Source organism: Falco punctatus, assembly GCF_963210335.1.
Source record: "Falco punctatus genome assembly, chromosome: 12".
Classification (NCBI taxonomy): Eukaryota; Metazoa; Chordata; class Aves; order Falconiformes; family Falconidae; genus Falco; species Falco punctatus.
Genome location: NC_137592.1, coordinates 1,349,433 through 1,366,296, shown reverse-complemented (window position 1 = coordinate 1,366,296; position 16,864 = coordinate 1,349,433). Strand labels below are relative to the sequence as shown.

At 38.7% G+C, this 16,864-nt stretch overlaps 1 protein-coding gene across 5 annotated transcripts in view; it reads right to left on the bottom strand.

Annotated features, from left to right (window-relative positions):
* The window catches only part of CFAP61 (cilia and flagella associated protein 61), a 117,518-nt gene that overhangs the window by 62,270 nt on the left and 38,384 nt on the right, over positions 1-16,864 (bottom strand). For all 5 annotated transcript variants that reach the window (XM_080407773.1, XM_080407775.1, XM_080407774.1 and 2 more), the window contains 2 exons: positions 16,550-16,684; positions 4,172-4,299 (listed from right to left, as the gene is read on the bottom strand). In XM_080407773.1, coding sequence (XP_080263899.1) covers positions 4,172-4,299; positions 16,550-16,684 — 263 coding nt within the window. The remainder of the gene's footprint in view (positions 1-4,171; positions 4,300-16,549; positions 16,685-16,864) is intronic.

The following is a 16,864-nucleotide window of genomic DNA, read 5'->3' as shown; positions in this document are numbered from 1 at the left end:
GATTTTTTAAAGCATCTCAGTACTTGGGAATATGAAAGTGTTGGGCTATAGCTTACATTCATCAGGAAACCCATTTAGGGAAAACAGTGGTTTAAGCTGAGGACTGTGCAACTCAGTATCCCCAATTCTAGTTGTTCACAGGTTTTTAATTATTTAACTGCAGTTGATATTTCTCCCGCTGAACCTCACCTCCAAGAACTGGTATTTGCAGAAATCTGAAGGGAACCTCATTACTCCTTGTCTCATATTCATAGGTACTGATACTCTATTCACGAAAACAGGTTTTACACTTGCAAATCATTTTCAGATACAATTTTCATTGAATACTTGCAGGTTGAATATTTGAATCAGCTTTTTCATTTATAAATTTAGTATATGCATACTTGATCTCAGTGGGGATGACAAAAAAAGGGTAACATTTTAAAAACTTCTGTAGATTTAAATCAGGGTCTTCATTCATGATAATTTGTCAATGTTAGTGGCTCATCGTACTGCAAGCGTAAGTGGGGGCACACACATTGTTTACCAGAACGTCTCATAAAACTCTTTGTAATTTTTTAGAGAAACTAAAAATAAATAAAACTTGCATTTTAGCTTAACCTCCCTTTGTAGTTTCTTTGATTTGATTCACTCAGATGCTGAAAGGGCTTTCTTCCCACATCCTTCAACAAAGGGGAGGCAGGAGCGCCAGCCAGCACTAACAGTTTGGAGGGCAGAGAACAATAGAGGCTGAGAGACTCTGTTGCTGGGCTGAGCTGCATTTTCACAAGGCGGGTTATTTGTTCAGTTGCTACTTCTCCTTTAGGACTGCACATTGCTCAGAGTTTACAATCCTTTAACAAATGGTCTGATGCTGCTGCAATTTACGTAAGCCTTGTCTTAGTGCTAGAGAGTGACCTAAGTCCTGGCTTTATGCTAGGGGAAGCATATAATTGCACTGCCCAGGAGGAGCTCCATGCAGGAATTGTGGGAATCACAATTCCTTCCCTGCTTGCCATGCTCCTGCAGGGAAGTTAATTACTGCAGCAATTTATGATGCAACTCACTCTCCCCCTTCCACAGTGTCTCAGCTCTGCTGCCCAGCTCGCTGCAGCTCCTCACCTCAGTGCTGCTTTCACATCTGTACTTATGGACAGCCAGCTGTGCAGGAGAAGGGAGGCCAGGCTCTGCCTGCACTGCTGCGAGCGCTACTGCCTCCACCATTTATTTGCCTGGTTCTTGAATAAAAATTTCATGTGCATCCTAAAGAAAAGCAGCACCGTAGCTGCAAACATGTCTGCATGCGATTAGACTCCAAGAAAAAAAATCTGCTGAAGATATTTATTCAAATAGTGAAACACGTATAATGAGATCACCTTCACTGACCTAGTGTTAGATTAAGCACAACAGAGGCAATTCTCCAGGGCTGAGAGCGTCCCGAGCGTTAGGAAGAAGTTTCGCCTACTAACAGGTTATTCTATAGACTCATTTGCAACATTTCCGCAGCGCCCTTTGAAATAATGAGCACCAATCTGGGTGCACCAATGCTCTGGCCTCTGTGACAATGCGTTTCCAGAAACGCTACCAGCAAGGTAACGAGCACCAGTGCAAGACTGCAGCAGCATTTTGTAAGGTGACAGTTCACAGCACACACTCCTCCTTTGCAGCAGGGGCTGTAAAACTCATTTTCGGTTCGGATGGATAGATAAGAAGCGGTGCCCATGGCTGCTCCACAGCACCGCTTGAGGAGCGATGATGCTGAACTTCCCCAGAAGCGCTCTGCCGCCGCAGACATGGTGCAAACCGCAGTGCCGCTGCCCCAGCACAATGGGAGCCAGGAGCAGCCGTTGCAGCTCTCCAGCGAGGAGAGGTAATCCTCCTGATTACTTCTCTGTTCAACAAAAACTGTGTTCCTTCAGTCTCATAGAAGTTGAAAACACTTGTAAATCTAGTTCTGATAATTGTTATGTAGGTAAGTGAATTACATTTGTGTGTTTCCATGGTGACTGATAATGTAAAATAATTAAGTATGAAGAATAATGAGGAGAAAACTACTTCCTCTTTTTAAGGATTAGGGGCTTACAAATTGATTCAATCTAGCTATTTTTAGTGCATGTAACCTTTGCAAAGAATATTAGAAAATTATGAGGAAATTAAACTAAATTGTATTAAAAGGCCTTCACATTGATCAGGAGGCTCTTATCTGCTACTGATGTGAAAATTAAAAAAACAATCTTCCTTAAATTTATACATATATTACATAGTAATATACATATTAATATAAATTCTGTGACATTTTGGCACTATGTGCTGACTGCTTGCTTTTTGCATTCTCAGAGCAATACACCATTTCTCTTCAGCAGGAGCGCTCTATTTGTGCAGCACTGGAGACAAGCACTCTCTGCTGTGTACAAGAAGGACACGTTCTGCAAGAACTCTTTGCTAGAATATAGTTCAAACAAAACTTCTGGCTGAAAAGACTTGGTTAAGGTATCTCGGAGGAGGGCACCTATACAGGATTGCTCTGCAGACACGACACTACCTGTATGTTCTGTTCACTGCAGAAGGACTTAAGTTTCTGACTGACAGACTCGGAGCATAAATATGCTTTGCTTTTCCCTCACAGTATTTCATACTGAAAGCGTAGTAATAAACAACACAGGATGAATAACAAGAAAGTGGCTAATAGCTCTAAAGCACATTTTAAACTGAATTTTGAGTAGAACTGAAGGCCTAAAAGGTGCTGAGAACAGAAGGATGAGAGGGAAATGGTTTTACCTCAAGAGGGGATGCTCTACAGGAAGTCAGGAACTAAGAAAAAAAGAGCAAGAAACAGGTATTTTTTTTCTTCACTGCTGCAGCAATATAACAACATCCATATAGCACTTCAACTTTGCCTCTTCTTGCCATATTGATGTTTCAGTTTGTGATGTTAACAGTTGTTGTAGTAGAAATACAAACTCTTGGTTTAACAGGAAAAAAAATAGGTAAAATTTCCAATTTTCTGCCAACCATAAAAATGACAGCCTCCCTTAGTTTTTGTAACAAACATTTTGTAGTAACAATCGCATTCAAAATTTGAATTTTATATTAATTTCTGCAATTCTTTCAAGAAATTTCCAGTATGTATGTTTAATGTATGAGGAAAACAACAATTGCATAAAAGGAATTGCATTCTCACATATACTGTTTGACTTCCCAATAACTGCCTAAAACTGGAGGTATTATGGAGGGGGTACAGGCATAGAAGGTGCCAACAGGGAGGTATCAGAGAGAGGGAACCCCTGTCCTAACGTTGAAGAGTCTGTAGAACAGCAGAACCTGTCCACAAGTTAACTCTGGCTTAAACAGCAGAAGGTATAAAAACAGTTGCGTACATTTATTCCCCTTCTCAACCAGTTTATACAGTTTATTTACTCCAGCTTGGATAACCCAAGGTAACCACACCAATTTGATTCGCAGTTTTACTGCTGAAAAATTCTCTAATGTATGTTGACAGCCTACGCTCTTGGTGGGCCACTGAGCTGGCTGACACTGCCAGAGAGCAGTGTCTTCTGCTGCACCTTTCCCACACCCACTCCAGGGTCTTCGGCAAAAATAGCAAAAGGGCCAGAAATGAACATTTTTTGGTTCCTGAACAATCCCGAACATCAAAAGCCTCATCAGAATCAGAATCAAAGGTATAAAAATGTGTTATCAGAATCAAAAGAATCACAGTGAGACTAGAACTTGACAAGCTTATGTTGTACATTTCTGCACAGCTTTGAAAACACAGCATCACAATGAGGTAAGAGAAGGGAGGGATTCAGACAGTGATTTGTGATCCCACTGGGCACAACTAGCTTTAAAGATCAACACTGCTTTGGAGCACACTTGAAGGGCTATGAACTTAACCTCTACCTGTAGTATTTTTGTGTAAGAACAAAGATCAAAGAGATTTTAAGTACGTAAAATTCTCATTTTTAGTGTGCCTTCACCTTGAAGGATCTATGAGCAACTTTGTCAGTACTTTTGAGTTCCAGAGCCAGCCAGGATGCAAGTACCTATCTCTTTACATCTGCAGACACTCAGACCTTTAACATCTAGTACTTGGATACAGACTTGAAGCACGCTTCTAAATGGAAAAAACAAGCCACTTCTAACAAAAGGTAACACATTCTTCTCAGTAAAGGAAATAAAATGACAAACTTACCAAAAAACGAGTGTTTCCAGAAATGAGATTCCAACATCGGATGCACCAACCACCACAATTCTAGTGTTGATAGACACTTTAGACTCCAGCACCAGCTTTCGATTTATGTGGTTCAAAGAGTAACTCAACTGTAAAAAAAAAAAATATGTAAAATGACACAGAAATTATTTTTTTTAAAAAAAACCACATAAACCTGCTAAGAATCATTAAACCATCAGTAATGCATTACCTTGTGTTCTTATAAAACTTATTATGGCTAACTGGCAGGACTAATACTACGATTTTCCTGTGCATGGCACAAGATAAATGGTACTAAAATGTTGAAATATGTGCATGTTTAACAGGTCACAGAAAATTAGCAGAGCTTAATGGTCTGGCTGCTTCTGGAAAAGATGTTATGGAGTCCTTGTAAAAGAGGAGAAAATACTGCCTCTTCTATAATTTACTACTATTTAGCTAACACCTGGGGAACATATATTCATGCAATGTTAAGGCCATTTTTATACCTTCTAGAGCAGTTTTTACTTTTGCCGTTTTATTTATGGAAATGGTCTTACTTGTAAATTAATTAGAAACTTGCATCTTGAGCGTCTTTGTTGGTTTAATTGAAAACTCTTCCAAAATGATAGAACTAGCTTTCTTTTTTGTTAAATACAGGGCAGCTACACTGAAAGCCAGGCTGTCAAATGAGTAAACTAGTATCTCAATGCCACTGAGATCAATACTCTGGCCAAAAATCTTACGATAAAGTTTTTAATTACTAGCTTATCAGTTTCCATTCTTAATGCATACACTGGTTAAGACAATAAACTCCATGTAGGTTGTGGGGTTTTTTATAATTTGTGTCTCTAGGTCTTGCTAGATAGCAGAGATTCTCAAAACAAATATGCAAGAAAGGTCCAAGAAATAATATTGCATTTGACTTTTTTTTTCTGCCCTGAACTGTATTTAGTTTTCAAATTTCTGAAGAAAGACAGGGAAATACTTTCCATTTTGCAGAACAACACACCTTGCATTTTTCTTATTGTTTGGAGCCACTTTTATTATTTGTCAGACACTTCTCTATATTTCTGCTGTGTCACTGAGGCAGGAAGCAACCTAAGACTTCTAACAGGTTTTCCTCTATTACAAATAGGAGACAGAGGGTTAATAAAATTAAGCCCTCCAAATTCCTCCTATGAAATTACAGTAGAAATATATTCTTTATATATTAGTTGACAAAGTAACTCAATATATGAAGAATAAGTATTTTATTTTAAAGCTATGGTAATTACATTTGCCTTCTCAAGAACTACATTACACATCGAGATTCCCAAGAGATATTTTATGCCTTGTCTTTGCGATGGTGGAGACCCACAGCTGAGATTTCAGCACAGCCTCACCACAGAAGGTGGAGAATTGTCTGTGTAACATACTATAGAGTGCCATCGCCTATACCTTAAGGAAGGATTATGGATCAATTACTTGCAAACCGCCATCACTATAGCAAGTGATCTAAAATGTGGCAAAATTAAATGTCTTCTTCGGTCAGGCAACATTATTTTTTACTGCCAGACAAATGTTCTTCTGGTTGCAATTCATCACAGTGCAATGATGACATCCAGTGGTGAGCCACATTCATCTCAAGGACTGGACTGTACTGAGAAAACTCCAGAAGATACTTTAAATTGAAAGGTACACTAGCCCATGGTGGCTGCTTAACAGAGAAGTGAGACGTATGAAACCTAGCACATGCCCACAATCTCAGAGGCAGCTCTACACCAAGGAACAACTTGACTAGCCAGGGATAAGCCACAGAACAACTGTGACACTGCCCAGATTCTTGTCACATAGGACATCTACAAGTCTCTATGAACAAGCCTAATAATCCAATCCAAAGCCAGTGCTAGTTAGTGGTTAAACATTTCTTACATCAGGATTTGCCAGTAAAAAGGGGTTCGATCATCAATGAAAATGCAGTGTTTCCACACTTCAGAAACTGAAAAACATTTTTCTATTTAATTGAAAATGTACATCCCTGGGAAGAGATTTTAAGAAATGAGAAGAGCCAATGCCAACTATTAAAGGCATCCCTGACTGCTTGAAATAAAACTTGGACAATGTTTTTTCTAACATACTAAATGGGTATGCTCCAACTACAATGTCTGACATGGTTCTGACAAGTGCTGATGTATGTGGAGATCTCACGCTACCACAAATAGGTGTTGAGGATGCTGTGCTTAAGGCCCTAATCTTGGTATTCAAATTCCTTGGCTTTGTGAACTCTGCAGACAAGAACTCTGACAAGCTTTTTTTGCTGCACACAGAGTTGCAACTTTCTAGAAAAGCAATGCCTTCTGGAGGAAAAATTATTAGTGATGTTTACTGAAATGTGGCTTTTAACAAACAGTAAAATGGTAAAAAGAACATGAAGACAAACTACTTGTAATACATTTAATGAAAGTAACTAGACAGGAATGTCAGCAGCAAACAGGATAAACCCAACAGACCTTACAACAACACCAAGTTCAAACATGTCCTTGTACTGCAGTGCTGTGTTGTTTTGGGGGTTTTGTTTTTGTTTTTTTTTAAATGTACTCCAATAATGAAATACAAAGCAGTAATACAATTTCCTAGGGAAGAGTTGCATCTAAGTTATGAAATGGCTTCTGTATCAATGATGCAAAGGCAGCATATGAGTAGAATATAACTGGTTTTGTTCACCACACAATGGACCCAACACCAACAGCTGTCATGCTTCAGAAATCACCTTTCTAACAGCGAAGTACACTAAATGGCCCCAGGGAGTAAGGAATTAGGTGGATTGGTCCCATAATACCACCTTATTTTAACAAAATGTCAGGACAAATGACTACATATGTTCCCCCGAGGAGTAATCAGACATCATAATTGATAGGTCAATAGCAAACTAGCATTTATTTTGTATCTGATTTATTAAATAAAACAGCAATCTAACTAACATAAGGCAAAGAGCAATAATTGCCATTGTATGAAAAGGTATACATAGCTCAGAAAAAAAAAAAGTATTTTCTCTGATTATACAAAAGATTACTTCCCCTCCTTCCCACCTAGCCTCTGCCACTGTACCACCTGCCATGGTGCTTCCACCCAGGAGGGCAGAGGGCCCTCAGCGCCTTCAGCCCCCATGCTGACAAAAGTGGCCTTTCTCAATCAAACCACAGAGAACGTGTTTTTTCATGTGGACAGTCAGCACCATCCACTTAGAGGCCTTCAAACTTTATCTCAATTAAAAATGCTTATGCATTTCTCAGAATATGCCACTGAAAACACAAACCCTACATGTAAATCACATCTTTCACTTGGTCTCACAGCACAGCATCTGCCAAAGGAGGATTAATTTATAGCTTTAAAAATTCACACATCCTTTTACCCTAAGTAACCAATGGAAAAAGAAACATGAGATAATTATTTGGTTTTAGCAAACACATTTGTGTGGGTTTTTTCCTTTGCACTTTCAAACCATGTAAAGCATCATACATTCATTGTGCGTGCCCAGATCTCCCATCTGGGTAGCCACTCAGTTTACACATTGCCTGGAAATGTATTCATTGTACGTTTACTCAACAGTATACATTGGTGGTACAACCTCAAATGGAGCATGTTTTGTAGCTCCTTTTAGTTTGGTTTTATTAGAGCCTGGGATATCTGTAGGATTTCTAAAAATATTTATCACAATTGCTCTATAATGGGTCTTGGTTTTATAGGCAATGTCACAGAATGTTACATTCATTTAAATAGAAAAAGCACCAAAACATTAAAAAACAAGTTGGACAGAATTTCAGCTGTGACAGAAAAGGGGCAGTGCTATGTTCTAAACTGGGTATTGGTAAATATACCCTAGTAAAACATAGCAGAGCGTCAAAGAGCTGTTATACTCATCACCAGAACTCTTTATTCAAAGACTCCATAACGCAGCAGAATTTAGACTCAATTTTATTACACACTGAGGACTTGGGCCTTATCCAGCTAAACACACTTAATTGTTTGCTAAATTTCAAGTATGTTAAAAGTGCTCCTGAATTCAGAAGGACTCAGGGTACTAAAAGACAAACATGGGACTGACTCATTTGCTATATACTCAGCATCCTCACAGATCCCTTGTTACTACAGGATTATGCTACTTCCAAAGTCAATCTACAAAATGCTTTGAAAAAGCTTTAAAAAAAAGTCTGACTTGTTTCTAAGCAGAAATTACTATCTTAGCTTGCTGCAAATGTCATTAACAGCTGTATAGTACTGACACCATGCTTTCAAAATAAAGATAGGTCATCTTACTTTTAATTTCACACGTGCACATAAGTGGTAAACATTCAGAGCATTCCTGTTAATGATGCCATCTGGTGCCTCCCATAATTGTGTAATATTCACCCTTCCAAACAAGATGTAATGGCAGCAACACACAAAACCCACTGACATTTACAGTAAGGAAATTTATTATCAACCATCAGTTCAGAATGATTGTGTTTGCATGACTACTGGTGCTATAAAATCATCACCTTTACCAACTAAGTGGAGGTACAATAAATAATGGATTTTAATCCATGCACATATTATAAAAGCATTAAAAATTCATTACTTGAGCACAATAGCATCTTAAGCAACAGTTACTTCTTTAAAAATTAATACTACTTTCCTGGTTAAGTGAAAACTATACACACCAAGCCTTTGTTTATATATGAACCAATATGTTCATAGACAAATTGTAACATGTAGGAATTATTCTGTTTTAACTTTGGTACATGAACCTTAATATTTAAAAAACAGGGAATTCTCTTGACCATGCTACCTAGGTACTCTCTCCTATATTTATTCTCTGTTATCTTAGTAGAGGCTTAATGATTAAAAAAAAAAAAAAAAACAAAAAACTTTTGCATTTTAACTACTTTCAGTACATTCCAGTGCCTCAACTGATCTCATACAGAACTGAAACTTAGCCAAAATGAAACCTCCTATTACTACAGGTTTTCTACAAAGCCAGAATACACTTTGCTTTAAGGCAGAAAACTATAAAGTAAAATAGCACTAACAGCTTTTCTTAACCACTCCTAGTAATTCAGTGTACCTTCAACTGTTATTAAAGAGTACCATTGGAGAGAAGATGCCTACAGAAGCATGGCTAACTATTTCTGTGGTAATGCATACAGACCACGACGGGGAATGAATACTTCCCAGTTACTGCAGCTCTGTAAGCTGCACTGAGATACGCTCTTATACACATTTGCACTTCAGGTGGGCGCACATTCCAAAGCAAAGGTTTTTTTGCTTTATAGTACTTTTACCTGTCTACCTTCCTGACATTTCTCTTGGGACGCATCATGTGAAAAACCTTGCTCCCTCAATTTCTTTCAACCATTCAGTTATGCAAAGCTTTTTGCTTTGTTCAGAACAGATTTTTCTGTTGTACACAGCCTCTTCCCCCACGTCATAAAATCTGCTTATTTTAACTCTTTGGTTTTATTACTTTTTAAATGCAACTGAGCTAAAATTTTCTAGCTGCAGTCTCCAGACTAGCTGGGACTTGCAGTCATGATGCAAATGTCCCTTCTTTTTAGTCTGCTTTCGTCCACCTTGACAGCAAAGTGTTAACTGTCAGTATATCAGTTCTGAGTCCTTGATAGGTCAGGGGAATGGATTATGCTCAGCCTGGGCTGGTGATCCAAAACATTCAAGATCCTGTTCAATTTTTTTCAGTAAGAAGTACTGATGAAGCTGTAGTCAGGTATGTCCCAACTACACAGAGACACTAACATAAAAGTAAAGAATTAGGGCAACTTCTAATTAGCTGCCCTAAACATAAGAAAGTAGAAGCTGCAGAGAGTAAAATGCTCAAGACATAAAAAAAAGCTCATTAATAGAGAATAGCCCAGAACAGTACTTACACTTGCAACTCATTTGAGTATCTTCTGCAATACAAAGAATATGTATGAACATATGATTTGATGGAACAAGTTATAAGATTACTCTAAAAGCAATGATGTCTTGTTTAAAAACATCTTGTAAATCTTAAGTATTTTCTCTCATTTTACTTTATTATTGTTATTATTTTAAACTGCTTTCAGGCCATTTATTCTAGCACTTGCCATAAGCATCAGCATGGAATCAAGTAAACAGACAAAAATACATGCATTCTGGCACTGAAAACTAGTAAGTTAGCTGTGCCTTGTATTCCTATTTCTTCTTGAATCTGACATTAACATTTACCATTTCTTCTGTGGTTAAACTTCCATTTCTCCCAGACTACAAACAGGAGGGCAAGCTTTCAGCCTTTCCTCATGTTCCGACTCCAAATAATTTCATGTGGTGGTACAGAACTACACACAGACAGTATAAGAATATGGACAATAGGCTTGCTTTTCTTAGCCTCTCCTTTTTGCAAACCCCTTCTGGATGGTCCAGAGCAGGGGTCCTCAAACTTTTTAAACAGGGGGCTGGCGCGCGGATGAAGTGGCAGGCAACCATCTGTGGCTGCTTGGTTTCCCCCCACACACACCCCAGTGGGGGAGGGGACAGACAGGGGAGTTCTGTAAATACCGGGGGCTGGATTGAGGATCCTGGGGGGGTGTATCTGGCCTGTGGGCCGTAGTTTGAGGACCCCTGGTCCAGAGTCATGGAGTCCACAGACTACACTTCTGCAAAAACCATACACACCACTGATAATGTGACAGTAAAAGCTCCATGAGTACCTTACAGGGAAAAGAGGACACTGGAAGTTTTGCTCACAATGGTAAAGGAAAAATCCTCTTTTGAAGAAAAAAGGCTAGTGCTGTTAATAAGACTAACTCGTTCCATAAGAGTTAAGCAGGCTTTGCCATTCTAGTGACGATGGTACAATTCACATAACCTGTAAAGCAATGCAAGTATGACAGAGCAGAAGGATGCCACCTCCCACAGCTGATGCCACCACTCAGAACAAAAGGCGGCACATTTTCATGCACTGCATTACTGAATTCCATGTACATGAGGTCTTTTCAGATTCAAAACAAGATTTATACTGATACAGTCCTCTGTGGGCTTTTCAGTCAGGTAAACCAACCTGGAACGAACTTTTTTTGAAGAAAAATTATGATCTTCAATTGCAGATCAAAGGATGTAGCAAAGTTACTTTTTGTTTGGAGGTGTATTTTTTTAAATAAAGGACTGCTGAAAAAGTACATTGTTTAGTCACACAGAGATGAAATCATGGCCACTGAAGGAGTACAGAACTCACTGGTCTACAGGCATTCTCCCCCCAGGTCATTTCCTGGTCATCTATTCAGCCATTCCGGCAACAGGCAACTCTTGAATGAGTTTAAAGCTGACTAGCTCAGAGAACACAGAGCTGGGGTGAGCATCAGATTCTAATTTTTTGCCTGACCCTCCTTCACTCACTACTTCTTGTCGTGATTTAAACATTTCCTGTAATACACCTATAGCATCATTTGAGAAATGCAAAATTAAGAGAAAGTGTTGGTTTTGTTTGGTTTTTCCAAAATAAATTTATACAACACTGTATGGGCTTCTACAATGCTTTAATAACTGTTCTGTCTTCTTTTTATGAGCTGTAACAGAAAAAAAACAATTCTGAACTGTGCAATAAAACCTGACAGCTTAAAGCAGCCATGAAATAATAATAATAAAAAAAAGAATAAAACCAACAGCATGAATAATGATGAAAGGGCAGAAACAAGAAAATAATTCAACAGATGTGTGACATTTTTGTTCTTCATTGTGGATCAGTTATTCTTGTTAATTATATCACCTATTCTTCCCTTTTATTGATAATTACATGAAGCAGATGGATAACAGAATGCTCCCAGATGGTGAGAAAGCAAATAAGTTTATAAATTGTTTATTTATGAAGGAATCATTAAAAATTATTTAATTATCTATAGTTTTCTACTCCAGCAATAATTACATGCACTGTAAAGGCCAGCAGCCTTTTGTAAGATATTTAGTATTCTGTTGTAACCAACTTTTTAAATGTAACTTGAATTAAATGACTGACAGATGTGTAAAACACAATAATAATCTAATCTGTTTTAACATTGTGGGAATTAAGATTTTGAATCTTTGGATCTTCTGCCAATTGGCACTTCAATACTGGTTACAGGTTCAGAATACAAAAATCAGTGATTTCCTTTTGATTTGGAACAGCTGTAGAAAGTGTTTGATCTAATGAGCAGACAGGAGGTTTTTCAGGTCTGTGTCCTGAAACCCTAGAGCATGGCAGATGTATGGCCTGATGCAATTTTGAGCTAATATCTGGAACCTCTGATACACTTGCTGCAGAGGCACAGGCTGAGCAGGCATCCCGAGGTCTGGGCACTTCCAGGACTAGATGCAAGTAAGATCGTTAGCAACTGTGCCATTCCAGAGAGCTGCAGTTGCAGACAGGGGAGTTTAATGCCTCCCACTCTGTGCCTTCTCAGTCAATCCTTAGCTGATTTATCCAAATCTCTTCAGTAAAGCAATGGGAGATAGAGTTTTGTAGGAAGAGACACACAAAATCAGCAGCAAAATGTATTTGCCATCTGCAGGACTGTGGTAAAAACATGCTTTGTCAGTAGTGACTGTTATAGGAAGATACTACATTGTTCATAAGAATTTTCAGCCCTTTAGGAAATGGAGAGGCACTGCTTGGGAAGTGACAGGTCTTCTGATGCAGAGATGAAGCTGCACAGAGTTATTGCTTAAAAAAGAGTGAAGAAACTTGTGGTTGCCTTAAAACCTATGCAAAGCTTTCACAATAAGGCCAGGTAGAGAGGAGGAACAGGCAGTGTCCCTAAACTCTGTACTTCTTTAGAGTCATAGTCATTTTAATGATAAGCAAAAAGGCAACACAAACCAAATGCCTGGCTCAAACTAGAAACAATATTGAACCAAGGGAAATATCACAAGGACATGGAGAGAACAGGGCGGCTAGAAAACTGCAGTTAAATAATCATTCAGGTAATGGTAAGTTATCTTCTTATATGATAAATGTCTGGATTTTAAGAGTAAATCTCTCTACCTTGCAGCTAGCTCTCCCAGAGAGACTACAGGAAGGACCTATGCTTTCTTAGACACCATGAAATACAGCTCATGCTGCCTTCTAGAAGCAGGAGTGAGCAGGCCAGGAATCCATGGCAGGGTGGCTCATTATGTTTCCCCCTTTCTGATTTCTCCCAGATGCTGCAGTAGAATAGAGACATTTGACAGAGGGACAATGAGAACAAGTTACCACAGACAATTTCTGGTGCTGATCTGTGTGTAACAACCAATCCAGACCTGCAGGAAAGCCATCTCTCCAGCACAGCAGAGATCCATCTGCACTGGCAATGCATGGGAATTAGCTGAGGGCAAAGCTTTTCTGATTTAGATTGCTGCTTTCACTTCTGGCTTTGAAGGAAGGAAACTAAAAAGGTCCTGGTTGAGCTATCTGTACTGGGTCAATATTTATGAGTGAATCTCTTCATGCTCACAAGCAGGCTGGAATGTATTAAAGAGATACACAAACTGATTAAGCCCCAGGGCTCCCACTGTGCACTCTCTTTAAGATACTAAGCCACTAATGGTCTACAGAGATATATATGCACAAATCAAGAGCTGTGCTTAGACACTGAATGGCTGAGCTGCTGAGCCCCAAGCTGTTACTGGTGAAAAATAATGTTACTGGTGAAAAATAAATTTTGCAGCAAGAAAACGAGATAGCTAGCTCAAAAAAGGCTGGAACAAGAGGAAGGCAGCTGAAAAAGCAGTAGATGAGAAGCAGATGTTGATGGCTAGACATCAAGGGGCATCTTGTGGGTATCAAAGCAAGAATTTCATTACAATTATCTCCATCATAAGCAATAGATAATTAATTAGGACAGGCAGTCAAATGAAAATTTTACATTTCTGAAATAGACTTGCATTTACAATCTTTGTATTGTAGTATATGTGAAAATATCCTGACATTATTGCAAAGCTATCTAAAACAAGAATTACAACAACAAGCCATCCTCCAGCTTTCAGGAACAAAGCAGGCATGGGTTAATGTCTGAAAGAAGTGCTTTCTAGTGTGACAAGGCAAAGCCTCCTCAGCTAAAACAAGCTTGGTAAGCTAGAATAGAGAAGTGTGATAGAGAAATGAGGAGCAGTCTCAACTACTTTGAAATCCTGCTTGCCCAAAGCTTTTAAGATACTGCAAGATCCTGCCCCCATCTTTTTCAAAACCACCATAACAGAGATGATAACAGACATTTTCTCCTTATGCTGTCCAGGTGCTTGCCTCACACAGCTTCCCACTAACTCCTACTCCAGCCTCTTTGTCTACCTTTCACTTTTCTCCCTCTTTCTGCACACTTTCCTTACAACACTGTTTTTCCATTTCCCTTTTACCTCACTTCCTAGCCTGCTAGCATCTTCTACAGCCAAAGTGTGTCTTCACCTTATCTCACAGTATTTTTTAAGGTGACCATTCTCAGCCTTCCCATTTTGCAGTTATTACATTTAACTCCTTGGTGGTATATTTGGCTCCTTGCAACACAGATTGCATCTTTCTGTTTACAGAGTATCTAAACAGGCCTTTTGATTGCTACAAAAAGGTAGAAGTGTAATAATTTTGTGCCTACTGAAATCCAGTTACATTATTTTTATAAAAATACACCTGATTTTATTTGCAACTTAGCTGCAGGGTTTTGCAGGAAAGTGCAAGATTACTGATGGGGATCAATCTTCCTTTGTGAAACGTTAGAGAGGGCAAATGGCTTATGCCTGGCTACTACCAGAGCTAACAAAGCATCCAAGTTCTAAAAGCAGCACCAGATTCTTACTTTTATTAGTACACTCAGTCCCCTATGGTTGGTTACCTCTTAAGTTATAAAGCTTTCCCAGCGTATGGTGGCCAAAGGTCATTTCATTCACTCAACAAAAGTGTCAATTTAACTTTGTATGGTTTCAAATTCTTGGTATTTCAGAAAACTACAGGCAGCAGTAGCTGACTAGCTTTATCCTCAAGTTACCACTAGGGATCAACCCCAGATGTCTGTTTTAATAGAACACAGTCTGTCAAAAATCTATAATTAATGCTAGTGCATATGCCTAGATACTTATAGAGTGGCTAACCATTTCTATTTTTCAGCAAAATTTTGTTAATGAAAATCTTCCGTATTTTATTAAGGAGAAATTAATTAAACTTTTGAGATTTTAAACAATTATCTCACTACCTGCAACTCTCAGAAAGCCTCAGGAAGAACCTGGGAAGAGAGCAGGCAACAGATTTGCAAATCTCTCAAACATAGGAAGTTCGATTTTCCAGCTCCAACAAAAATGCTAAGACAACCTCTTCTAGTAAGAGAGCAACAGTTCATTTTAAAGACAAAATAGGAAGCATTTAAAGAAAAACATCAGAAAATTCTCTGCAGAGAAGAGAAAGGCAGGGGTGTGCATGCTGAGGGAAGACTGTTTAACAAAGCCAAACTCAGACCAATGGCCTCAGTCATGTTCTGGATTTTGCTTTGCCAACTGCTGCCTAATTAAGAGTTTGGGATGCCAAAAACTACTGACTAACTGCGAAAAGGACAGCACTAAAAAATATTATATGGGAGCCCATCTCAGCCAACTGGAAGTTAGTAGACAGACATAAAGCTCCCTAATTATGTTTCTTTAGGAAATCACAGCTACCTACTGAGAGTATCCATCACTAACAGTGTTTTTCCTAATATTTCAGTGTTGCTAGTTACTCTTGTGAAGAACTATCTTCACATCAAATTTTATTTGCTTAAAAATGTTAAAACAGAATAAGGTATAAGTTGTTTAATAAATGAAATTTTAAGAGACTTCTAGTTTAGAACCTCCAGACTGCATGAGTGCTATGCAACCAAGACCTGTTTGATAACAACAAAATTTTCCTTTGCTGTTACATCATTCCTGATATTTTGAAGAGTCCTTTGAGCTTATCTTGTGCATGGAAGAAACCTGACTTTGGGACTGAAAACTAAAATTTACTTAAGCAATTTCTCCAGAAATAGTCAGCAGCATGACATTGTCTTTTTTCCACCTGCAGAATATAATACCTAAATAAACTTAACTGTTTAGCCATTCTTCCTGGTAAGTCAGAGCATTTGAAGCATGTTGGGAGTTTGAAAGTAATGACATGAAAAAATATTGTTAAAATGTAAGCACTTAGCATGTAAATGTTATAGTTCAGTGATTGCTGTTTATAATGTGTTTGAAATTCAAGCTTAGAAGAAGCAATTCTTGTCCAGAAGCAAAGCTGGGACTGTAAGAGTATGGATACCATGTTCAATGTAATTAAGAAGCAACCTATCAACACCAAAATGGTAATGCCATCCCATCTGCCAAACCCTGCATTAGCTGGCACTATGCCTCTTGCCTGGTGCTGCTTCTGTTACCCACCTGATCCTTGGAGACCTGCTCTGATGGAGCGTTTATGCCAAGCTCTTCCAGAGGATAGACAATCTGTCGTCTTGGTCGCACGGGAACCATGTAATGAAGGGCAGATGTCAGGGAATGGGCACAGGGATTCTGAAACTGAAAGACAGCGATCTATATCTCAGCAGAGAGAATGTCAGAACAGTGCATCACAGATGTCTGTTGTATGGCTTTGCAAATACAAAATTCTTAGCTCTGTTGGCTAAATCTGAGAGAAAAATCAGCAAATAAACAAACACACTCAGAGCAGAGGAATGAATTGCAGATAATTCCTGACAC